The 26,315-nt window shown below is 42.2% G+C and overlaps 1 protein-coding gene across 1 annotated transcript in view; it reads right to left on the bottom strand.

Moving 5' to 3' along the window:
• LOC126481137 (probable cytochrome P450 303a1) overlaps positions 1 to 26,315 on the bottom strand; it is a 157,687-nt gene that overhangs the window by 96,053 nt on the left and 35,319 nt on the right. The window contains exon 2 of the mRNA XM_050104687.1: positions 24,033 to 24,118. Within this exon, the coding sequence (XP_049960644.1) occupies positions 24,033 to 24,118 (86 nt within the window). The remainder of the gene's footprint in view (positions 1 to 24,032; positions 24,119 to 26,315) is intronic.

Below are 26,315 nucleotides of genomic sequence, written 5' to 3'. Positions count from 1 at the left end.
GTTTTCTTTTATTTGCCTACTTAATTCAAATATTTGGATTCTATGTATCTTGAAACTGTGAGAGAGGAATTTTTTAAATTTTTGCTCGATTTCCACATCTATTATAGAACATAATAATAATAAAAACTGTAAGTCAGTTATTTCAGAAACCGGTTATTTTGAGCGGTTTCTATACTCAGGTTTAACTGGCGTGCAAGAAATCCAATATAATCGAAAACCTGTTGTTTCAGGGATAACCACCATCCCTATTGCATTGTAGTCAGACAAGTGCGAATAATAATGGAGAACGAACTGGCAGACACTCTCTGTGTGAAGAAATGGGAACAGCAAGAAAAGTAGAGGCCCTGGTGCTCAAAGACGAGCGTATTACAATAGAGGCGATAGAGGAATAAGTGAAAAATCAGTCTTGGTGGAGGTCGCCGGCTGCGACTGTTCACTCAGCAGAAATGTCACGGCTGTGCCAGGTCGGTCGCGTGGCTTCCTTCGTCGCCTGATTAGCAAGGGCGAGTGCCAGATGTATCACTGTGCCCTCGAGATACAGGAGCAAAGCAAGAAATGGAAACAAGTAGATTCAACAGTGGCAAAAGAGGCGAAGGCCCAGTCATCATTGGACAAGATGGTGCTGAGCGTTTTATGGGAGCTTTCATGGTGTGGTTCAAACTGATCAAACTGATTCTGCTCATAAGGGCAATTCGTCACAGAAGCATACTACCGAAATCTGCTGACGGTTACGCGAGGCTATCAAAAAGAAGCTGCCGAAGAGGATGTTTTTTCTCCACGACAACGCCCCAGATCTTTCTGGACAGAAAACAGTTAACACGTGCTGCTTCTTTCGGCTGTCAAATTTTGTCTCACGTGGTATCCAGTGACTGTCTCCTCTTTCCCCGGACGAAGAAAGCATTGCATGTCGCGCATTTCAAGAATGGCGGCGACGTGATTTTCGAGGTATCCTGTACGGCCACAGTGCAGATTTCTACAGTCAAATTCGTCACCATGTCATACACCATTGGCAAAAATGTGTTGCACTGAAGGGTGAAAATATAGAGAAGGACTCTAACGATGACCAAATTTCATGGACGCATATAGATTTTCTCGATGTGATAATTAAAACTTACGGCTACCCGACGTACATGACGGAACTCTACAGCAAATTTTCCTCAAAATGTTGCTCATTCCATTTAAAAAAAACATATCTTCAGTGTGTTGCAAGTCTGAACAGGCTCCGAACTCAATATGAAAATAAGCTGTCAACAAAAGTTCGTCAAAATGTCAGTACATGCCTAGTAAGGCACTCACCAAAAATTCAGCCATTTTGGAAGCGTTGTTGTTTGGCAATCGTCACGGTGAGTCGATGTGAGCGTTTTTCTGAAAATGGACAAAATCGAGTATCGAGCTGTAATTACATTTTTGTGTTTCAAACGCAATATGACTATACAAATTGAACACGAGTTGGACGCTATTTACAGATGCTCTGCACCATCATTTACCACCGTGAATGCCGGTGCAGCTGAATTTGTACGTGGCCGTACCATCTTGGGTGACGATGTTCGGGCCGGCCAAAAATTCCTACAACTGACGATAATGTTGCTCCATTTCATCAAATGTTGCTAGAGAACCATCGAATTAAGGTGGGAGGGATATCAGAGGTTATGAGCACATCTAAAGAACGTGTTCCTCACATATGGTTTGAAATTTACGAGGGGCAAAGCTGATCTTACACAGGGTGCCACGACTGTTCACTCTGCGCCGTCTGACACCTCAGCGGTTGCCGTAGCAAAAATCCTCCAATTGCGGCTTCAGCCGCTTGACCACCCTCGTTACTCATCAGATCAGCCCAAGCGACTTTTCTGTGTTCCCTCGGCGAAAATTTGAGCTAGGACAGAAATTTTTGTCAAATGAAGAGCCATCTCCTTCGTAAACAACAATTTTGCGGAGAAAGACACTGACTATTAATCGACTGGCTAAAGAGGTGGGAGCAACACTAGGATAAGTTTATAGACTTACAAAGAGATTACGTTGAAAAATAAATTTGAAGAAAAAATTTCTTATTTCTTTGTTAAGTCGGAAACTTCTCTGACTGCCGTCGTATTCAGATAGTCTTCAAGGAAATATATTCCGGCTCTAATTCCACAATCACAAAACGACCATTATTAACTGAAAATGGTATTAGAACCCATATATTTATTTTTTAAATTCCCGACGCAGGAAAACAGTTTGTAACAGAATTTATTACTGATGACAAGTGTTGCCTAATTTCATCAGAAAATCAGCAATTCTGATTGTTCGCGTTCGAAATTCAGTGTCAGTTTTACAGACATCAAAAGTACAGTTCTGCTTTTGTAAAGCTCCAATTTGGGAATAAAAACAAACACCGTCCGGACTGATCTTTAAGGCCCAACGGTACCGACTGTCCGCCATTTCATCCTCAGCCCTTAGGTGACAGCGGATACGGATGCGGAAAGTCATGTGGTCAGCACACCGCTTTCCCGACCGTTGTCAGTTTTCGTGTCCTGTGTCGCTACTTCTCAGTCAAGAAGTTCTTCAATTGGCCTCACACGGGTTGAGTGCACCCCGTTTGCCAACAGTATTCGGCAGGCCCGCACGGCGACCCATCCAAGTGCTAGCCAAGCCCAATAGCGCTTAACTTCGGTGATCTGACGGGAACCGTTGTTACCACTGCAGCAAGGCCGTTGGCAATTCGGGAATAAACAGCGACTTAACTTTCTGCTTTTTAAGGTATTTGTCCGATTTCCTTGGGAACCCAAGTTAAACCTATTTATTCTTGAAAGAAATCCACAAGATATGACAGCTCTGACAGAAATGTATTATTTGGTATTTTGTCTCAGTCGGTGAGTGATTGGCGAAACATCGACTGACAAGTGAGGTAATAATTCGGTCGAATCACTGAACTTGCCACGCTTAGAAAATAGTTTCAGGTAAATTTATGGATGTCCATCTCATTGCATGGACGAGGGACTTCAGCTGACGATTCATTCATTCATATCATTTTTGCCCTTATGGACAGTGTTTGAACTCAAATATCTCATGATGACACAATTTTCACTTCTTTCCTTTCTTCCTTTTCTCTTCCCAAAATCTGTTCATCCTTTGACTATGCTCTTGTTACCTTTGTTCCGTCTATAATGCTCCTGTCTTTCTCTTCTCATTTACCATAAATTTTGCGTTCCTAATTTTGTTCCTGAATTCATTTCTGTCTTTTATCATTTGTTTTTTGATCCCCAGCTGCCTTATGTCTTCGTCTATTTCATGATACCAATTTGTTTTAAGGCTTGAATGTTTTACAACATCAAAGATTCTCTTTGGAAGTCTGGTGTTGTCCATTCTCCGTATGTGTCCGTAGAAACTTAGTGTGCGTTTTCTGATCATGTCTGTGAGTCTGTCAATGTATTGGTATGTCATTGGTAGGTCTTTTCATCCATATTCCATCTTTGTGTATTGGTCCGAATATTTTCCTGAGAATTTTGCGTTCTATTTTTTCTGTTTCTATAAAGCCTGATGCTCTAATTGTGGTCGTTCCTGACGCATATAGTGCTTCCGGTAACACAACTGTTTTGTAGTGTCTAATTTTGGCCTGTCTTGATATGCTTTTCTTATTATAATGTGACAATGTGAGTTTCTATGCTTTCTGGAGTCTTTCTGTTCGTTCTATGTTGGATGCCATGTTTGATCGTCCTATTTGTATGTATTCCCCTAAATATTAAAATTTTTCTACTCTTTTCACGGATCCATACATTGTTTGCATGATGTGTACATTGTTGGTTGTCGTTCCATGTATCGAGACTTCTCATACTATATCTGTAGACCTGTTTTGGCAGCTATTTCATGTAGGTGTTCCAGTGCTTCCTTTGCCCCCTGTGTGTTATTACTAAGTATGGCTACGTCATCTGCAAATACCAGACATTTTATGATTGTTCTTGTTTCACGTGTTCTTCCTAGCTCTATTCCGTTAACTTGTTCTTCCCATTGTTTCACAATTTTGTCTAAGACTATGTTAAACAGGATTGGTGAAAGCCCATCTCCTTGTCAGACACCTGTGTGTATCTGGAAGGGTTCCGAAATTTCTCCCATGAACTTAATCTTCGAGGCGGTGTCTGTGAGCGTCTGTTGTATAATTGCCCTGGTTTTTCTGCCGATGCCATATTCTTCCAGTAAGTCAAAGAGCGTTTGTCGGTCTATGGAGTTGTATGCTCTTTTAAAGTCAACAAAGGTAACTACAGTGTTTGTCTGACTTTCGAAAGTGTTCTCAAGTTCCAGATCTGTTCCATGCCTGATCTCCCTCTTCTGAAGCCTGCCTGGCATTCCCCTATTTGCGCATCTGCTTGTAGTTCTAGTCTGTTTAGTAACATCTTTGAGAGAATTTTGTATGTGACTGGTACTAGAGAAATACCTCTGTAATTATTTGGATCTGACTTATCACCCTTTTTATGTAGGGGATGGCTCAGAGCACATTTCCATTCTTCTGGCAACTTCTCCGTGACCCAAATTTCTGAGATAATCTTACAAATTTGCTTGGTGATGTTTTCATCTTGCAGCTTCCAGATCTCGGCGATAATACCATATTCCTGCTGCTCTGTTATGATATATGTGAGAAAAAGTACTACCACAGCTGTATTTTGAGAATATCTTTATTCTGTCTAGTTTCGGCGGCACATTACCGCCATCCTCATGCCCCAACACTGCCAAAAGAGTATTTGATTTTCTTGGCGCATTTACTGTGATATCCTTGTTATTAGCATACGTGGACTAGCTTTCATCAGGAGTATATATTCGGCACTGTGTTGACTCCAATGCAACCACATGTTATTGCATTGGAGACAAAACTGACTTTCCATGTACACTACGTGATCAAAAGTATCCGGACAACCCCAAAAACATACGTTTTTCATATGAGGTTTGTTGTGCTGCCACCTAATGCCAGTTACTTCATATCAGCTACATCAGTAGTCACTAGACATCGTGAGAGAACAGAATGGATCGCTCCGTGGAGCTCATGGACTGCGAACGTGGTCAAGTGACTGGGTGCCACTTGTGTCATACGTCTGTACGCGAGATTTCCGCACTCATAACATGCGTAGAGAATTTTGTATGTAACTGGTACTAGAGAAATACCTCTGTACTAGAGAAATACCTCTGTAATTATGTGTCTCCGATGCGACAGCGAAGTGGAAACGTGAAGGGACACGTACAGCAAAAAAGCGTACAGGCCGACCTCGTCTGTTGACTAACAGAGACCGCCGACAGCTGAAGAGGGTCGTAATGTGTAATAGGCAGACATCTATCCAGACCATCACACAGGAATTTCAAACTGCATCAGAATCCACTGCAAGTACTATGACAGGCGGAAGGTGAAAAAACTTGGATTTCATGGTCGAGCGGCTGCTCATAAGCCACACATCACGCCGGTAAACGCCAAACGACGCCTCGCTTGGTGTAAGGAGAGCAAACATTGGACGATTGAGTAGTGGAAAAACGTTTGTGGAGTGACGAATCACGGTACACAATGTGGCAATCTGATGGCAGGGTGTGGGTATGGCGAATGCCCAGTGAATGTCATTTGCCAGCTTGTGTAGTGCCAACAGTAAAATGTGGTAGCGGTGGTGTTATGGTGTGGTCGTGTTTTTCATGGATGGGCTTGCACCCCTTGTTGTTTTGCGTGGCACTATCACAGCACAGGCCTATGTTGATGTTTTAGGCACCTTCTTGCTTCCCACTGTTGAAGAGCCATTCTGGGATGGCGATTGCACCTTTCAACAAAATCGAGCACCTGTTCATAATGCAGGGCCTGTGGCGGAGTGGTTACACGACGATAACATCCCTGTAATGGACTGGCCTGCACAGGGTCCTGACCCGCCGGCCGCGGTGGTCTCGCGGTTCTAGGCGCGCAGTCCGGAACCGTGCGACTGCTACGGTCGCAGGTTCGAATCCTGCCTCGGGCATGGATGTGTGTGATGTCCTTAGGTTAGTTAGGTTTAAGTAGTTCTAAGTTCTAGGGGACCGATGACCACAGCAGTTGAGTCCCATAGTGCTCAGAGCCATTTGAACCAAAGGGTCCTGACCTGAAACCTATAGAACACCTTTGGGATGCTTTGGAACACCGACTTCGTGCCAGGCCTCACTGACCGACATCTATACCTCTCCTCAGTGCAGCAATCCGTGAAGAAAGGGCTACCATTCCCCAAGAAACCTTCCGGCACCTGATTGAACGTATGCCTGCGAGAGTGGAGGCTCTCATCAAGGCTAAGAGTAGGCCAGCACCATATTGAATTCCAGCATTACCGACGGAGGGCGCCACAAACTTATAAGTCATTTGCAGACAGGTGTCCGGATACTTTTGATCACATAGTGTAGTTTGCTGAACGTATGTGTCTTTCTGCTTGTTTTAGTTGTCCTTTGTAATTTGGTAATCATTCTTGCGACAACCGCGTCATGGTCACTGATACCAGTTTCGAATTGGACATCTTCAAAGAGGTCAGGCCTATTCATTGCCATTAGATCCAATACATTTGTCATGAGTGGGGTTCCTAACTATGTGTTCTAGATTGTTTTCAGGGAAGGTATTTAGTAAAGTTTCACAGGATGTCTTATCGCGCCCACCACCAACAAAACTGTCATTTTCTCAATTAAGTGTTGGCTGATTAAAGTCTCCAGCGATGATTATAGTATGGTTGTGGAACCTGTAGTGTTTTCGTAGTGATCAGAACGTAGTCAATTTGTTAGACACGACACGAATTTTTGACCCTCTTTTGCTGTATAGAATTCTCTTACTAGCACGATTGCCCTCAATTAAAGTGGTGGGAAAATATTTAGCGTTTTCTACCTCTCTTCGGTTTGTCCATTTTGATTGTGTGCCGTGGGTTGTTGTTTCGAGCTCTGACAATGGAAATTCCACCAGTTTCCATTTTCACTATTCGCGCGTTACGGACTTGCATCTAATTGCTCCCCTTCCTGGGAAAATTTTGACTAACACAATTGCCAAGGCACTATCATGCGTGTTGGGAGTAAAGGGATTTTCAAAAGTGACATGACACACTTCTGTAATATAAAGTGTGAATTTAGTGAAAAACGTCGATATTAGCATAACATGGTATGACCTTCCTCCCACCAGAACTAACACTGGAGCAGAATAAAAAGTGCTATAACAGCAAAATTAGGAAAATATTTAGCAGTTGCTACTGCCGCGACTCACACTTAGGGAGGAAAGCAGACGAATCATATTCCAATCATCTTATTTTGCGCTGTTCCAGCCTAACTTTCATTTCCCCTTTACGTTTACGTAGGACAACAACCGATTTATGTGTACGTAAGTAGAACGTAAAATTGGATTTTCTCTTCCTTTTATACACAAGGCCATTAGCTTATTCCGATCGCTCGTCATTATTTACATACTGCAAATCGTCCATTTTGAATTTAATTTCGTATATGACAATTGGCATATCGGTACACCTGCGACGGCATGCGCTACCTAGTATGTTCCAAACGCAACACAAAAACGTGATTGTTCCCGGGCTAATACTTCAAGCTCTATTGGTGACAGAATGGTAGGGTCCAGTGTTTTGGATAGCCCTTGGGCTAGAGACCATTTGTTTATCCATCAGAACGTATCGTCTTAGTGTCACTATCGTAGAGTACAGGGTCAAACTATGAATAGTACACACTTCCTCGTACCTAGGAAAATGGATGAAATCGATTGGTATTTGATGTGGTCCACGGTGGGCGTTTGGAGGCTTAAGGAAGTACCATTCGTTCGTTGGTGGGTTCTTAGAAAAAAACCCAGAAACGTATTTTTTGCCATTTTTTCGAGCTAAACCCGAGTCTCGGATTCAAAGGCGGCTAAGCACAGCAGGTGGGTAAAATTTTTACGATGTATTCCTAAAATCTCGATCTCGAACAGCCTTGGAAATTCCTACTGCCACTGTCTCCTCTCTCAGCATAAAAAGCTTGAGTATGTTCGCACGCCAAGATTTTTGGGAAAATTTGTGCTGCGGAAGGTAGAAACAGGCAGCAGCTACCCTATTTTTCAGTCAGAATTTTTTAAATAGGAGCATTTTCGCCCTTTTTGTGCCCCCAAAAGGAGCATTTTTCCGCTGATTGTGAATTTACAACATATCTTCCTGCCATTTTAGATAGGATTTGCGGATTGTTTCTGCCATCTTGAAATTTTTTGCCATTTTTTTCATTAATTACGTCATTAATGCCACTTCAATGCTACTGGATGCGTCGTCATTTAAACTATGTTGTAGAACCAACTCTACCCCATTGGTACCGACATCTGGATTATCTGCACGACGACGTACAGTGCCTTAAGAGATGCTTTTTTTTTGTTTTTTTTTACTAGCTGTGTATCAGAGACAATAGCTGTTATGTAAGCAGAGTCTGGAATTGCGTCTCACCCATAACAGTGCTGAGGCGGGGCCGGTTATTGTGGAGGCAAAAACATAGATGTTGTGCCACAAATGGACAACAAAAATTGTGCTCAGTTCCACTTAATCTTGCAGAGCGATTTTTGTCAATCGTCTGGAGAGAAGTGATGCTCGGAACTATAGTGAAAAGAGGACTGTTTGCTGGTGACGGGATGCTGGAAGAGATAGTTTTATGTTGGTTTGGCTTACGAAGCTTCATATACTCGTTATTGGATGGATCACTATTGTTTGCGTCTAGTGAGGCAAAAAACCATGTATACGACTTTTTGAATGTGCAGTTGAACCAGGTTACTGGTAATAATGTCCAGCCGCATCTACTTGCTATGGTCGATGAATTACATTCAGGTGAAGAAAATGAAAGCAGATTAGTATTTCACAGCTTGTGGACAATGAAGACGAGTTCGCGCTTGACAAAATCTGGGAAGGGAATCGGCTGGATGGACTGTGTGCTGGGAGCTGAGCGACGAGCTGAGGTGCTGTTCGCCAGAAATCCTCTAGCAGCTGGTCATCACAGAGCCCGCCTACGATGGCGCAACGAAAGGCAACTAGGCAGACGACTGAGCAAAACTGATTTTAGCGTTAAGATCAGATTATACCTTGGACTCCAGAGGGTCACTTGTAAATGTGGATTCACCACGGAAACAGCATCTACCAGAATGTATCAGAGGGCTACATACAGCAACAACTCCAGAGGATCAGACATCCTTCAAAAGGAACATTTTTCATATGGAAGGCTTTGGATATATTACGCAAAATCAATTAAATAACTTTGACGTTGAGAAGATAAATAAAGCTTAAGGGAAGACAGAATTTCTTTAGGATGACTGATCTGTTTAAAAATATCTTTTAATGCTGTATAGAAGAAGAGAGACTATTCTGTTCATAATTTAAAATAATTGGTGTTTGCCTTTCACTGTACTAAATTTCTGAATGCCGAAATTATAAATGAATGTCTTTTAGGGAATTTATCAGAAATGAAGATTTTTTCCTGTTTTCGGTTTCATGTAGTAGATGTTCAAAATATTTCCCATCTTGTTCTACGTTTGTTCACCTTATAAGACCTAAAATAGCTCTGCAGCTACCATGCTCCATGAATTGAGCTTGAGCTGTAGTAGATCGTTGTAAAATCAAGGCGATTTAAATCTGGTCACCTAAAATTCTTTTTATTTCAAATACGTTAGTCACCATTAAGAAATAAGCCTCGCATACCACGACAAAAAATGAATTTTCTAACCATAAAATTTACTTAGAAATTAATGAAAGTATTAATTGTTTACAATTAATATGGTTGAGAAAGTTATTTTTCAATAAAAAATTAAAAAGTATTTTAATAACATTCATAATCACTTTCTTCTATCATGAAGGTTTTGAGAGATTAGATTGGATTGGATTAGATAAATCTTGAATGCGACACATCGTAATGATGTGCAACGTGTCGGTGGAACCGCCATAACACACAAACTAACTTTTCAAACCACACAAAACTGTTTAGACTTGAAAACTTTGTTCAGCCTCACCAATTCTGTACGAACTTCACTAAAGTTTATATCTACTGAATGAAGCTGATATTTTTCCACTTCTTCCGTATTTTTGTTGGTACACGACTAGTTTGTCTTTTGGGTCATTTTCAGGTAATTTTTGATATAAAAAAGAGCACAAACACTACCTCCACGAATATATATGAAATGATATGAATTAACTTATTAGAAGGTTATTACAAATAGAAAAATATGCCGTATGAATTCAAATGGAAACGCCTTTAAATTTACTTTTATTATTCGTTTTTGTTCGCATATATGCTGTCTTATTGGTTTGGCAGCTTGACTTTTTAATAAGGCGCGAAAAAAACCAAAAAGACAGCATGCGTGTGAACCAAAACTAACAGCAATCGTATATTTAAAGATGCTTCCACGTGAATGCAAATCAAAATTTTTCTACTGCAGGTAACTAGCTTTGTAAAGTTACTTTCGTATCACTGCGTTTTTGCGTGAATGCAAACCAAAATTTTTCTACTGCAGGTAACTAGCTTTGTAAAGTTACTTTCGTATCACTGCGTTTTTATTTGTGGAGATCGCGTAGTATGCGCTCTTTTGTGCAGAAAATCACTTGAAAAAGGCCTTAAAAAGCAGAAACTAGTCGTGAACCGAAAAACAAATACAGCATAAATGAAAAACTACGAATTTCTTTTAGTAACTTTCTTGCTGTGTTACCCGCTACGAAGAAAAAAAATTGTTCTATTGTCCAGTATATTACAGGCAATTCTATTCGTCTTTAAATATTTGCTTAATGCGCGTTGTTTTGTACTCACCACAAAATTAAGCACTAATATAGTAAAACTCAAACATAAACTGCAATAGATTTCGAAGATCGTGTGTTGCTATACACGAGTCAAGAACAGCTGCTTCTTTTATCCTCCACGAATTACTATTGCCTTAAGATTTAGGAATGCCATTGATACCATCCAAGGTAGATCAATGCCCGGTTTTCCAAAGGCTTACGCTTAAGAGATACGCGCATTAACTTTATTTCATCTCAGAGTACTAGAAACCGCATAATACCTTCTGGACAACAAGCTGCCTGCGGTTCCAAAGTGTCCAGTCTTATATGACGTAAATACTAAGATAGAAATTAAGAGTTGCTGATGACTCAAGGAGGAAAATGGAGTACACGTCACGTCTGCTGAATCACTGTACCATTCACTCTATCTGATCAGCTGATATCTGCATACGGATGCTTGGCAGTTTGGCAGTGTTATTCCCTTTCTAACTTCCACAAACGAGGAATACGCCGAAAGAAAAAAAACATGGGGGGGGGGGGGGGGAGAAACGTGGTGAGAACCGATGCACAATTACTGATGTCAGTCAGCGCAGCATTAATTTCCTTTCCCGATGGCAATAGCCGCTACGCACAATACCAAATGAGAGAGAGAGAGAGAGAGAGAGGGAGAGGGGGGGGGGTTGGAGGAGGACGGGGAACTGGACACTGCCTTTGATCCCTTTCAGTCGCTCAGAGCGGACAGTCGTCCGACGCGAGCATTCTCTGGTTGCCTGGGGCATAGGCTATTTGCAGCGCGCGCCAGTTGTGCAGTCTTGCCGCTATCCCCTATATGCATCTGCAGGCGCGTATAAGTACTCGAATGCGTAACTCGATTACATGAAACTAAATTTAAATGCATTGTCATTTCTTAAGGTTGAAACATGAGTTTGCAGTTCATTTTATGACACTGCACACAAGATCTTTTTTTCTAATTAAACACTGACCCATGTTGTTGTTGTCCTCATTTCATAAGCTGGTTTTATGCTTATCTCCGTGCTAAGCTGTCTTGCACAAGTCTCTTCCTCTCCGAATAACTACTCCACCATCATCCATTCGAATCTGCTTACTGTACTCATTCATTGGTATTCCTCTACAGTATTTACCCTCTCCCACACACTCCCATCCATTTCCAAACTGACATTTCCTTTATGCCCCAGAGTGCGGCGTGTCAATCGATTCCTGCTTTTTTTCTTTCCCCAGTTCGTTTCAGTACCTCCTCATTATTCGTATAATTTACCCATCTAATCTTCAACATCCTTCTGTGGCAACACATTTCAAAAGCTTCTGTTCTCTTCTTGTCTGAAGTGGTTATCGTCCTCCTTTCAATTTCGTAACAGCGTAAACTCCAGACAGATATCTACAGAATACACATCCTAACACTTCTGTTTATACTAACGTTAACACATTCCTCTTTTTCAGAGACGATTTTCTTGCTATAGCCAGATTGCATTTTATATCCTCTGTACTTCAACTATCATCACTTATTTTGCTGTTCAATTAGTAAGACTCCTGTACCACTTTTAGCGCCTCATTTCCTAACCTAATTTTTTCAGCATCATTCGATTCAATTCGACCATATTACATACCTCTTGTTTTCTTTTGTTGCTTTTCGTTTTAGAAGACACAATATGTTCCACTCGAATGTTCTACCAGCCCCTTTCCTGTCTCTGATAGAATTACAATGTCACCTGCGAACCTCAAAGTGTTTTTGTATTCTTCTTGAACTTTTGTACCCTCTCCAAATTCCTCTTTCGTTTCCTTACTGCTGTTCAATGTACGACTGAATAATATTTGGAAAAGCCTACAAATCTCAATCACCTCCTTCTCAACAGCTGCTTCCCTTTCATGTCCTTCAGCTCTTAAGAGTTCAATCTGGTTTCTGTACAAGCTGTAAATAAACTTTCACTCCTTTATTCCACCCATTCTAAATTCAGAATGTGAAAGAGTCTCCCAGTCTACACTGCCAAAAGCTTTCTCTGAATCTGCAAATGCTATAAACGAAGGTTGACCATTCTTAAACCTTAAATTCATCGTGTTGTCATTACGACTATGGCTACGAAAGAGCAGATAAGCAGTTGTTTTGCATCCCACTTAGTAAATGAATCGACAGCATTTACTTCCGGTACGATGGACGAGGAAGAATTATGGGCAAATTTTAAACACATTGTAAATCACGCACTGGAGAAGTATGTGCCGAAAAAGTGGGTTACGGACGAAAAAGACCGGGCGTGGTTTAACAGCGCAATTCGGAGAATGCTCAGGAAGCAAAGACAGTTGCACTCGCGGTACAAGAAAGATCGAGAGAATGAGGACAGGCAAAAGTTAGTAGAGATTCGTGCTGCTGTAAAAAGAGCGATGCGCGAAGCATACAACCACTACCACCGTCATACCTTAGCAAAAGATCTTGCTGAAAACCCAAGGGAATTCTGGTCTTACGTAAAATCGGTAAGCAGGTCGAGGACCTCCATCCAGTCACTCACTGATCAGTCTGGCCTGGCAACGAAAGACAGCAAAACGAAAGCTGTGATTTTAAATTTAGCATTTGAGAAATCTTACACGCAGGGAGATCGTACAAACATACCGCCGTTTCGGTCTCGTACAGATTCCCGTATGGAGGACATAGTGATAGACATCCCTGGGGTTGTGAAGCAGCTGAATGGGTTGAAAATAAATAAATCGCCAGGTCCTGATGGGATTCCAGTGCGGTTTTACAGAGAGTACTCTACTGCATTGGCTCCTTACTTAGCTTGCATTTATCGCGAATCTCTTGCCCAACGTTAAGTCCCGAGCGACTGGAAAAAAGCGCAGGTGACGCCTGTATATAAGAAGGGTAGAAGGACGGATCCTCAAAATTACAGACCAATATCCTTAACATCGATTTGTTGCAGGATTCTCGAACATATGCTCAGTTCGAATATAACGAATTTCCTTGAGACAGAGAAGTTGCTTTCCATGCATCAGCACGGCCTTAGAAAGCATCGCTCCTGCGAAACGCAACTCGCCCTTTTTCCACATGATATCTTGCGAACCATGGATGAAGGGTATCAGACGGATGCCATACTCCTTGACTTGCGGAAAGCGTTTGACTCGGTGCCGCACTGCAGACTCATAAGGTACGAGCATATGGGATTGGTTCCCAAATATGTGAGTGGCTCGACGACTTCTTAAGTAATAGAACCCAGCACGTTGTCCTCGATGGTGAGTGTTCATCGGAGGTGAGGTATCATCTGGAGTGCCCCAGGGAAGTGTGGTAGGTCCGCTGTTGTTTTCTATCTACATAAATGATCTTTTGGATAGGGTGCATAGCAATGTGCGGCTGTTTGCTGATGATGCTGTGGTGTACGGGAAGGTGTCGTCGTTGAGTGACTGTAGGAGGATACAAGATGACTTTGACAGGATTTGTGATTGATGTAAAGAATAACAGCTAACTCTAAATATAGAGAAATTTAAATTAATGCAGATGAATAGGAAAAAGAATCCCGTAATGTTTAAATACTCCATTAGTAGTGAAGCGCTTGACACAGTCACGTCGATTAAATATTTGGGCATAACATTGCAGAGCGATATGAAGTGGGACAAGCATGTAATGGCAGTTGTGGGGAAGGCGGATAGTCGTCTTCGGTTCATTGGTAGAATTTTGGGAAGATGTGGTTCATCTGCAAAGGAGACCGCGTATAAAACACTAATACGACCTATTCTTGAGTACTCCTCTAGCGTGTGGGATCCCTATCAGGTCAGATTGAGGGAGGACATAGAAGCAATTCAGAGGCGGGCTGCTAGATTTGTTACTGGTAGGTTTTATCATCACGCGAGTGTTACGGAAATGCTTCAGGGACTCGGATGGTAGTCTCTGGAGAAAAGGAAGCGTTCTTTTCGTGAGTCGCTACTGAGGAAATTTAGAGAACCAGCATTTGAGGCTGACTGCAGTACAATTTTACTGCCGCCAACTTATATTTCGCGGAAAGACCACATAGATAAGATAAGAGAGATTAGGGCTCGTACAGAGGCATATAGACAGTTATTTTTCCCTCGTTCTGTTTGGGAGTGGAACAGGGAGAGAAGATGCTAGTTGTAATACGAGGTACCCTCCGCCACGCACCGTATGGTGGATTGCGGAGTATGTATGTAGATGTAGACGTAGGTTGGTATTGCCTCGCATGTTCCTACATCTCTCCAGAATAATTATCTTCTGGTGTTGCAGTTCTTCTTATTTCCATGCTTGCTAAGAAAAGTGGATGAGGAATTCCGCCCTATACAAGACACCTTTGGAGTTTTGTTTGACCGAGATATGTTTCAGCACTTTTTGTGCCATCTTCAGTGGGCTATTTTATTTTCTATCTATAAAATTGTTATTACATTTTAACGTCTAGACAAAATATTTGGTACAAAATATTAACATTTGTGAATCAAGTGGTTGTTGTCAAATATTGTACATGGTTCGTTTACAATTCACAGTAGAGATATGCATTTATGATATGATGCATTGTATGTTTTTTATTACAATATGTCTAAAGTCCTGATTTTATAGTTTATTTGGAAAAATGATGGCTGTATGCATTAGCTTACATGCCTTACATGAAGCTATTTAATGTTTATGTTGGTAACTGTAAGACTGTTAAACAATCTACAACTTGTCATCTACAAACAGCGAAAACGTAATTTTTAGTTTTGTCTTTTATGCATTTCCGAACGAAATCAGCGTGTTACCACATCACAAACAAGGGAGACAAACACCACAACATCAAAACCGTAAGTAACACGCGAAACAATGCGATACATACTCATTTTCGATCGGAAATGCATAATAAACATAAATGAAAATTACATTTTCGCTGTTTGCAGATGACAAGTTGTAGACTGTGTAGCAGACTTACAGCTACCAACATACACATTCAATAGCTTCATTTAAGGTATGTAAACTAATGCATACATCCACCTTTTTTCCAAATAAGCTATAAAACCAGAACTTTAGACATATTGTCATAAACAACATACAATGCGTCAGTCCAGAAATACACATCTCAACTGTGAACTGTAAACAAACCATGTACAATCCTTAACAACAATCACTTCATTCACAAACGTAAATATTTTCCACCAAATGTTTTCTCTAAACCAGCCCATTAAAACAGTCAAGTTGCTTTATGCAGTGAAACCACTTTAAAGTAGATGTACAATCCTTAACAACAATCACTTCATTCACAAACGTAAATATTTTCCACCAAATGTTTTCTCTAAACCAGCCCATTAAAACAGTCAAGTTGCTTTATGGAGTGAAACCACTTTAAAGTAGATTTTGTAGGGAATTTTTGAAAGTTGCATCGAACAACTTTAGGCAACTGATATTTGATTCTGAACTTCACGTACCATATATATAAAAAAAATTACAGAACTCCGATTACCGTGTTGTCCCTTTGTCAGTTTCCGACTTATGGTAAAAAAAAGTCTGTTTCAGTTCATAACGTAAAGTTGGTATGGCAACTAATACACAATTAGAAGAAAGTAACAGAGGAGTTGAGAACTTTTTAAGACAAGTTGACTGTAAACTATTTTTTGTGGAATATAAAACAAAACCCGTGTGTCGGATATGCAATGAGTATGTCTAGGTTCCAAACGAATATGACACCAAACGGCACAATGGGACTAAACATGCAGTTATGTTTGATAATTACAAGGGACAATTTCGACCAGGTGAACGACTTAAAAAGTAAACTTTCTGCTCAACAGCACATATTTACAAGGACGAATTCAGAGTCAACATGCTATGTGAGAGCAAGTTATGCAGTAGCTCTGATACTGGCAAAAAAAAAATCAAAAGCCACATTCAGATGGTGAAATGGTTAAGGAATGCTTAGAGACAGTCGTTGAAATGGTGTGTCCCGAAAAGAAAAAGGATGTCTCAAAAATAAGCCTGTCTCGTCAAACTATTACTAGACATGTGGACGTCATTGGCAGACAAATTGAAGATAATTTTAAAAATCGTGCTTATGAGTTTACATTTTACTCTATAGCTTTAGATGAATGCAAAGATATCGCTGATACCGCCAAGTGGCGATTTATGTCAGAGGTGTTGATGCTCATTTTAATGAAACAGAAGAATTCGCGGCATTTCATCCAATTATGAATGCCACGAAGTCGCGATATTTGTTGGAAGCAATTATTTTGCCATTAACTTGTTTTTCGTTAAAACTTAACAACCTATCGGGGCTAAAATCAGATGGTGCTCCAGCAATGGCTGGGAAGCACGAAGGTTTAGTTCAGTTGATTGAAAACGAGGCCCGCAAACTTGGCAATTCGTCGATGTTAAACTTTCATTGCATTATCCATCAAGAAAATTTATGTGTCGAGTCCCTCAAAATGGACCATGTCATGAATGTAGTTGTCAAAGCAGTGAACTTTTATTAAGTCGGAAGAATTTCTGACGTTTTTGGATTCTGAGCACGATAACATTTCGTATTATACAGAAGTAAGGTAGCTAACCCGTGCGAAAATGTTTAAAGAAGTCTTTGATTTCAAGCAAGAAATTCAATCATTCTTTGAAATCAACTCAGAGACTCCCAGAGTTCGAAAATAAAGAATGGCCTTTCAATTTTGCATTCTTGGTCGATATAACTAGCCCTCTAAATGATGTTAATACTCGACTCCAAGGAAAAGATCAGCTGATTAATGTCATGCATGATCTTATTTCCACATTCCAAATGAAACTTGGGCTTTGAGAACAACAGTTACGAATAAAAACTTATCGTATTTTCCTACATTGTCAAAGCAATCGGACGTCACACAGGCGGCAGCAATTAAATACGCTTCTTTGATACCTGATTTGAAATACGAATTCGAAAATCCATTTCAAAATTTAAGAAACATCGTCTGCTTTTTTGTATTTGCTACGCCATTTTGCAAATGTCTACAGGAATATCAGCAAATGGGATACTGAGGAATGCAATGTGTTGCACAGTTAAAAGAGAAATTTAATCAGGTTGTTCTGGAAGAGTTCCATAAAACATATTTGGACAAGAAGAAATATCCAGTGTTTTACAAGCATGCTTTAAAATGATTTCATTAGTTGGAAACACTTATGTGTATGAACAGCTTTTTAATTGGATGAATTACATCAAATGACAAATGAGAACACGAATTATTGATTTTCATCTAGAAATCTGCAAGTAGCAACAACTTCAGCTGACATCAACACTGACACTTAATTCAGTCAAACAAAGGCAAACATCCCACTAGCATTGGATTTCATTAAATTGTATGATAAATCTTCTGTCCTCAGATTTGTTTTATTTCCTTTAAAAAATAGATTAATATTTCTTGCTTGTTTTGGTTCACAAACAAAAATTTGTAATGCGGTCCTCGGGGATATCCCCTCTCAAAAATTTGGCCCCGCTTGCCGAAAAGGTTGGCCACACCTGCTCTAAATGCTAACATATAATAACAATTTTAAAGAAAGGAAATGAAGTAGCCCACTGGAGATAGCACACAAAGTGCTGAAACACCTCTGGGTAAAACAAAACTCCAAAGGTGTCTTGCATATGGCGGAATTCCTCATCCACATTTCTCCAGAACCCAAACAGATCTTCCCCAAGGTCTGTTTCTACCAGCTTTTCCATTTATATGTAAGTAATTCGAGTCAGTTTTTTGCAACAATGATTTATTAAACAAATAGTTAGGTAATATTCGCATTTATCAGCACATGACTTCTTTGGAGTAGGAACTGTTACATTCTTCCTGAAGTCTGAGGGTATTTCACCTGTGTATCTTGCTTACAAGATGGAGTAGTTTTGCCATGGCTAGCTCTTCCAGGAATATCAATAATTCTGAGTAAGTGTCGTTTACTCCAGGGGCCGTTTTTCGGCTTAGGTCTTTCAGCGCATTGCCAAAGTCTTCTCGCAGTGTTATATCGCCCATCTCACCTTCATCTATGTCCTCTGCATTTTCTAGAATATTGCCTTCAAGTTCCCTTTTCCTTTTTCATTTGGGGCGTTTTTGTATTTTGTCCTTTCGTCTATGGCAGTCAATATCTCCTGCCTTATCTGAAGATTCCTACTGGACTTTGTCTTTTTGACTACTTGATCCTCTGCTGCCTTCATTACTTCATCACTCATGGCTACCCATTCGTCTTCTATTGCGTACGTTATCCCTTTTTCAGTTAATCGTTGTCTAATGCTCCATTTGAAACGCTCAGCAACCTTTGATTCTTTCAACTCGTCCACTTTCCTTTTCCTTAATTTTCCTAGTTTTCTGCAGTTTCCTCGGGTTTAATGTACAGCTCATAAGCAATGAATTATGGTCAGAGTCCACATGTTTCGTTGCAAATGTTTTGCTGTTCAACATCTGTTTTCGAAGTCATTATGCAAGATATTTGAAACTTTCCTGTGACTCCAGGTTTCTTCCATTTTTACAATCTTTCCTCGTGATTTTTAAACCAAGTATTAGCAATGATTAAATTATACCCTATGAAAAATTCTGCCAGGCCGTTTCTTCTTTCATTCCTCTCCCCAGTCCATGTTCACTTATTTTTACTTGTTTTGTTTTTCCTGCTATCGAATTCTAATCCCCCATGACAGTTAAATTTTCATCTTCCTCAACTATCTGAGAAATTCCTCACGACTGTTGTATACAGGCCAACGAAAATTCTCTTGAGTGAAAAGCATGCTGTAACGGAAAGCGGTTTTAAAATGTTACCATCATTTGAGCGCTTAAGTTTGTCTTGGTCTTTGAAACTTATTTAGTAGTGAATGACATTTCTGATGGACGTAACATTCCAGTTTTCTGCTGTATAAACTCAGCCTTGCTCATAGAGCGTAACGCGAGCACGCTAGCTTGTGAGACAGGGAAGGATGGCAGAACCATTTCGAATCCGCACGCCGGTTAACGACCATACGTCTGGCATACTGGCCGTCCAGAATGCGATTTTTAGGCGGTTTTCCACGCTCATTCATGCAAATACTGTCCTGGTCCTCAACCTCCGCCTCAGAATCAATTCATATTCATATTTATTTATCAACCATCGATCATGTTACACGATATGGATTTCATAGTGGTCAACTAACGGCTATGGAGACAGGATGGGCATCCGTGCAAGAGAGAGAGAGAGAGAGAGAGAGAGAGAGAGAGAGAGAGAGACTGACTGTTGAACAAACTCTCTCTGAAGCTCGTCAGCTATACTACGGTATTGTTATAAAACTCTAATGCGGAGTTTCTGTTTCAGTACGTTTGGTCAGGAAGTGAAAGCTTGTCAAGTGTAGAAAGTGGTGTAGGAAGAAACACTCGTACTGTCTGCTGTCCCTGAAATACAGTCCACAGTTACTGGAGGCAAGAACAGCCTTTCCTACACGAAGTTCCGTTTTCCTGTTTCTCATTTGTCGCCTGTTCCCTTCTGAATGTAACTCAGCTGTTTTCATCGGAGCAGTTGCATGGCCATCATACATGTATATTCGAAAGTGTATTAATCTTTGAGTCTCTTTGGCGTTTCCGCCATATGACTGGTTTTCAGAAAGTATTGATGATAACTTTAGTTTGCTTCTCTCTTTAAAAACGGTAATTAGAACTAACTAAATAGGTTTTACCTACTGTGTCCTAGCTACGTTTCTTCGGCGTATTATTGACGTAACACGTTGTTACCCTTTTCATCGAGAGCACTGCCGTTATTCTGGTAGTCTTGCTGGTAAAGACGACACAATCAATATAATTTACTAAATTCGACGTACAAGTGAGGTATAGCACCATGTTGTAGGTATATTCAATCCTTACTGTCGGTCTCCAGCTGAGACATGAGCCAGTCTTTCAGGATGTCTTGACTCATGTGTCCTGTAACTGTTAGTCGTTTGAAGGTAAAGCAGCCAAAAACTTTAAACTACAATATCGCACAGAATATATTTACTTGTAACGAGCTCGGATGTGTTTCGTCTTAGTGCAGGATGTTTTTCTTCCACAGGTTTAGTCATTGGGGTATGTTCGCTGTGTTATTCGCAGTTGGTATTGCTTTATCACTGAAGATAAGCTTCTCACACAAACCATTTCACCTAGCGTGTAGTTGTATCATTGCCGTAGGGTCTTCAGAATATATGAATTTGCACTCTGGCTACCCACAAATTAGGTGCACGATAAAATATTTTAATTTTTTTTAAACTACACTCCTGGAAATTGAAATAAGAACACCGTGAATTCATTGTCCCAGGAAGGGGAAACTTTATTGACACATTCCTGGGGTCAGATACATCACATGATCACACTGACAGAACCACAGGCACATAGACACAGGCAACAGAGCATGCACAATGTCGGCACTAGTACAGTGTATATCCACCTTTCGCAGCAATGCAGGCTGCTATTCTCCCATGGAGACGATCGTAGAGATGCTGGATGTAGTCCTGTGGAACGGCTTGCCATGCCATTTCCACCTGGCGCCTCAGTTGGACCAGCGTTCGTGCTGGACGTGCAGACCGCGTGAGACGACGCTTCATCCAGTCCCAAACATGCTCAATGGAGGACAGATCCGGAGATCATGCTGGCCAGGGTAGTTGACTTACACCTTCTAGAGCACGTTGGGTGGCACGGGATACATGCGGATGTGCATTGTCCTGTTGGAACAGCAAGTTCCCTTGCCGGTCTAGGTAGAACGATGGGTTCGATGACGGTTTGGATGTACCGTGCACTATTCAGTGTCCCCTCGACGATCACCAGTGGTGTACGGCCAGTGTAGGAGATCGCTCCCCACACCATGATGCCGGGTATTGGCCCTGTGTGCCTCGGTCGTATGCAGTCCTGATTGTGGCGCTCACCTGCACGGCCCCAAACACGCATACGACCATCATTGGCACCAAGGCAGAAGCAACTCTCATCGCTGAAGACGACACGTCTCCATTTGTCCTTCCATTCACGCCTGTCGCGACACCACTGGAGGCGGGCTGCACGATGTTGGGGCGTGAGCGGAAGACGGCCTAACGGTGTGCGGGACCGTAGCCCAGCTTCATGGAGACGGTTGCGAATGGTCCTCGCCGATACCCCAGGAGCAACAGTGTCCCTAATTTGCTGGGAAGTGGCGGTGCGGTCCCCTACGGCACTGCGTAGGATCCTACGGTCTTGGCGTGCATCCGTGCGTCGCTGCGGTCCGGTCCCAAGTCGACGGGCACGTGCACCTTCCGCCGACCACTGGCGACAACATCGATGTACTGTGGAGACCTCACGCCCCACGTGTTGAGCAATTCGGCGGTACGTCCACCCGGCCTCCCGCATGCCCACTATACGCCCTCGCTCAAAGTCCGTCAACTGCACATACGGTTCACTTCCACGCTGTCGCGGCATGCTACCAGTGTTAAAGACTGCGATGGAGCTCCGTATGCCACGGCAAACTGGCTGACACTGACGGCGGCGGTGCACAAATGCTGCGCAGCTAGCGCCATTCGACGGCCAACACCGCGGTTCCTGGTGTGTCCGCTGTGCCGTGCGTGTGATCATTGCTTGTACAGCCCTCTCGCAGTGTCCGGAGCAAGTATGGTGGGTCTGACACACCGGTGTCAATGTGTTCTTTTTTCCATTTCCAGGAGTGTATTAAAATCTTGAAAAAAAACTTTTTGGTAGCCGCTTTAGCTGTTAGCAATTCTTCTGTTACACAGCATAATACGCTACCGGTTTAGCGATGATTTAACCGCATCATCGTATGTATACATATAACTAATTTAACACTGGTTGAAATACACGGGCTAGAATGTCGAGTACCGCTTAAATTGGATGGTTAGAACATGAAACATCAAAAATTCCAATGGGTAGCAGGCGCAGACAGTGTACGTAGATGAGCACTGTGGGCAGCGGGTACGGACCAGTGATGAAATATCAACACGTGCCAGCAAAAGACACGTGGTGGAGACGTACCTGTGCTTGAAATAGGAAGACAGGCCAGTTGACAGGCCAGTCAACGCAATGTTGTTAGAACTGCGCGCAGTAAGCTCGGGAGAAGCGGCCAATAGGACTTCGTGTAGACTATTGCGGCTGGAGTTCATTTCAGTAAAATTCTGCAGGATGTGATAGAAGTAACAACGTGTGACGCGGTCGCATATCCAAAAAATTCATCGGATTTCCACAGAAATCTTCTCAAAGGCAAAACAGGATAACAATTCAAAACTACGTAGGCAGACACTAATCTCAAAATAAAAACGCATCAGCTTTTCGCGGTAAGAGATGCAGTTTTAATTAGACCTCACGAACTCTGCCCTTTCCATGAGACACCACCTCTGACTATCTAATAGGAGCCCTGTGCCTCTTAACGACGACGCACTTGCTAACCCCCAACAGTCGTCTCCAAAAAGCGATCAGAGGTCCACGCACGTCATGGGAACGCGCTCACAAATAACTATAAGCTTTCTGTGCACTGACAGATTATACTGTTCGACCACTATGAATCACTAATTCCCGACTTCAGTAACACTTTTAAACAGCGTCTCCATCGCAGTAGGTACACGAACTGCTGGCTGGTCCGACGATTTCTCGAGCTCCAAGCATCAGTCTGATACTGTTGAAAGATTGAGGTCTTTCACCAAAGCTGGCCTGATATGAAGAGTGATGGTTCAAATGGCTCTAAGCACTATGGGACTTAACATCTGAGGTCATCAGTCCCCTAGACTTAGACCTACTTAAACCTAACTAACCTAAGGACAGCACACACATCCATGCCCGAGGCAAGATTTGAACCTGCGACCGCAGCAGCAGCGTGGTTCCTGACTGAATCGCCTAGAACCGCTCGGCCACAGCGGCCGGCGATATGAAATGTGACTGTCTTTTAATACAGATAGCGGCATTCCCACTGTCTATCTCATTCTTCATCTGTTATTACTTGTCTGGAAGTGACTGCCTCCTGCTAGAATTTCTAGCATTATTGTTCCCAACTTCATGACACTGGGAGAATATGTGACGTCATTGGAAAGGTCTTTGACTTTTGACCGACCTTAGCCATCTCTGTCGACAACATTCAGCTTGCTATATGATTCTCCCCTACGCCCCACTTTATGTGAATTAGGGAGAATCTAAGAACCAGATTGCCAGACGTTACGATCGGGATTGAACTGCGAAAGAAAAATATATGGGCATTGGAGATAATTAGCCAATGCAGACAGAAGAAATATAGGTGTACCTCCATAATACGTACACAGTTTTCTTATTTTGTGTTTGTATTTTCTGAGAAATAAAAACCAATAACTGCGGAAACGGCCGAAACACGGAGCAAATATTACTGTTCCTTTGATCTCTTCTGCAGTAGAAGTGTGTTCAACTCACCTGGTGGAAAGTTCTTCGGTTTTCTTGTGTCGAGGTACGCGAGAAGCAGCAGGATGGCAACGAAGATGAGCCCCGCCACCCACATTCTGTAAACAAACAGACAGGGCACTCAGATCAAACAATTACACGCTATTACAATACGTCTTAGTAAATTATGTAATAAACATGTTACAGTTCTGCACATCTCTATGCAGCTTTTCAGCAAGATCGAAAATGATATCTCGTAAGACAGCTATTGATTCCAGTTTAGTCAGTTTGGCATCAGATACTGGGAAACGACCAATAACATAGTTTCCTGCAATTTGGTAAACAGAACAACACATTTCGAAGAAGTACATTTACTACTTGACCAAATCGTCGGAACGCGGAATTGACAGTAGACGCGGCCTAGTCGGTATGAAATTAGGTGGGGAGTATTGTGTTGTTGGTCACGAAGAACATCCCAAAATCGGCTCGTCCTGTAACTGGGCAACTAACAACAACGCAGGGCGATAACTCGTTGGCGGTACCTACAACGAGAATAATTCTCTCCGCAGCAGCCTGAGGACGACTCAGCTCCACATCACTGGAGGCCAATCTTGCTGCGAGAACAATTTTCTCCACGGCAACTTGACGAAAAGCATCTGCACATCAACATCACCCGACGCCTATCCAGCAACTCAGGTTATCATAGCACCACACCGAGTGGTTTACCAGGAATAACGTTCTGATGTTTAACGTGCACATATGCCGAGCAAGGAATGCTCACCAGATAAGCGGCTGTCGACTGTGTTGTCGGTAGCGAAGCAGTAACAGTAGAGTGGGACGATCAGGGCAGCTCAGTCACTTCGAGCATGCACTAATCATTGGATATCTGAGTGACAGATCGACCAGGGACATTTCAGCCCTTCTAAGCCTGTCCAAGTCGACATTTTGTGACGTGATCATGAAGTGGAACAACCACACCTAAACTATAACCAGCCAGACTTCATGTACTCACGGACAAGGACCGTCAACCATTGCGAAAAGTGGTGGTTAAAACATCACATGAAATTAGTGGGAGGAATCACTCGCTAGTTCCAAAGTGCTGCCATGAGTCCAACTAGCACAACAGCTGTTTCTTCGTTTATGTATTTGCAACATGCTTCATTACAGTGGTTGCAATATTACATGTAGGTATTTTGTGTGTGTGTGGATGTGGATTGTAGTGTTAAGTTTGTGCTGTATGAAGCTGAAGATGACGATGAAGATGATGAGAGATGATGCCGGCACATAGTCCACACCTTGCAAAGAACACCTAGGGGGGCGCCAAGCTTAATGTTCCCATCCGACGGACGAATCACCATCAACAGTGTCACATGGGCTCCTTCATGAGACAATGCAGAGAGATTTGGTATTCAATCCAGGACATTGGTGCAAGGCTTAGTGATCAGGAACTTCACACCACCACCTCTCTTCCTCTTGTCGGCCAAATTCTGTCAGTGAAATTTGACCTGCCACCAAGTCTCGAACCGGTTTACGCAGGGTCGAGCGCCACGCAGAAGCGTGCGTTAGTGTTCTTTTTTTTTTTAAATCTTTCTGGCGCCGAAACGAATGGGTGGGGGCAAAGTGGGCAGGGGTCGCAGCCCGAGGCCCAGAAACCAAAGACAATTAGTGAACGTGGAGTAGAGGTACACTGAACATTTTTTTTTCAACATTCAGATGACTAGTGATCTCGGCCACGGAAGCGCGTGTAACAATGGTTGTACTGGGGAGTTAAAAGGAACAGGTACAATAGTGGAACAGGTCGTAATAAGCCAAAAATTTTTGTAACCAGTGCAAAGTGGTAGCGTAAAGAGCGATGCGACTGGGCAGTAGACAGTGGGAAACGAGTGATATGGACTGATGAATCACGCTGTGTCTTGTGTCCATCACGTGGAGTTTGTGTTTGGCGAATGCCTGGACAACGATAGGTGTCATCCGTGGTCTCAATAGTGAAGTACGGAGGAGGTGGTGTTACCGATGATGATGATGATGATTAGTGTTTTAGGGCGCACAACAGCGAGGTTATCAGCGCCCGTGGTGTTACCGTGTGTGGCTGTTGTTTGTGATTAAGGTGTGGTTTCGCTTATAGAGCTTAAGAATGCGCCAAACGCGGAAGGATAAGGCGAACAGTTCGGAGACGATGACTGTACCCGGATGATAATGATCTCGTCATTAAGTAGCACCTGTGAGGCAACAGCTTGTGGACAATAACATTCCGAAATGGATTGGCCTGCTCAGAGCTCCGAGCTGAACCCAATGGAACACCTTCGGGATGAGTTA

Source organism: Schistocerca serialis, chromosome 5, assembly GCF_023864345.2.
Source record: "Schistocerca serialis cubense isolate TAMUIC-IGC-003099 chromosome 5, iqSchSeri2.2, whole genome shotgun sequence".
In the NCBI taxonomy this organism is placed as follows: Eukaryota; Metazoa; Arthropoda; class Insecta; order Orthoptera; family Acrididae; genus Schistocerca; species Schistocerca serialis.
This window is presented reverse-complemented; position numbering and strand designations above follow the sequence as displayed.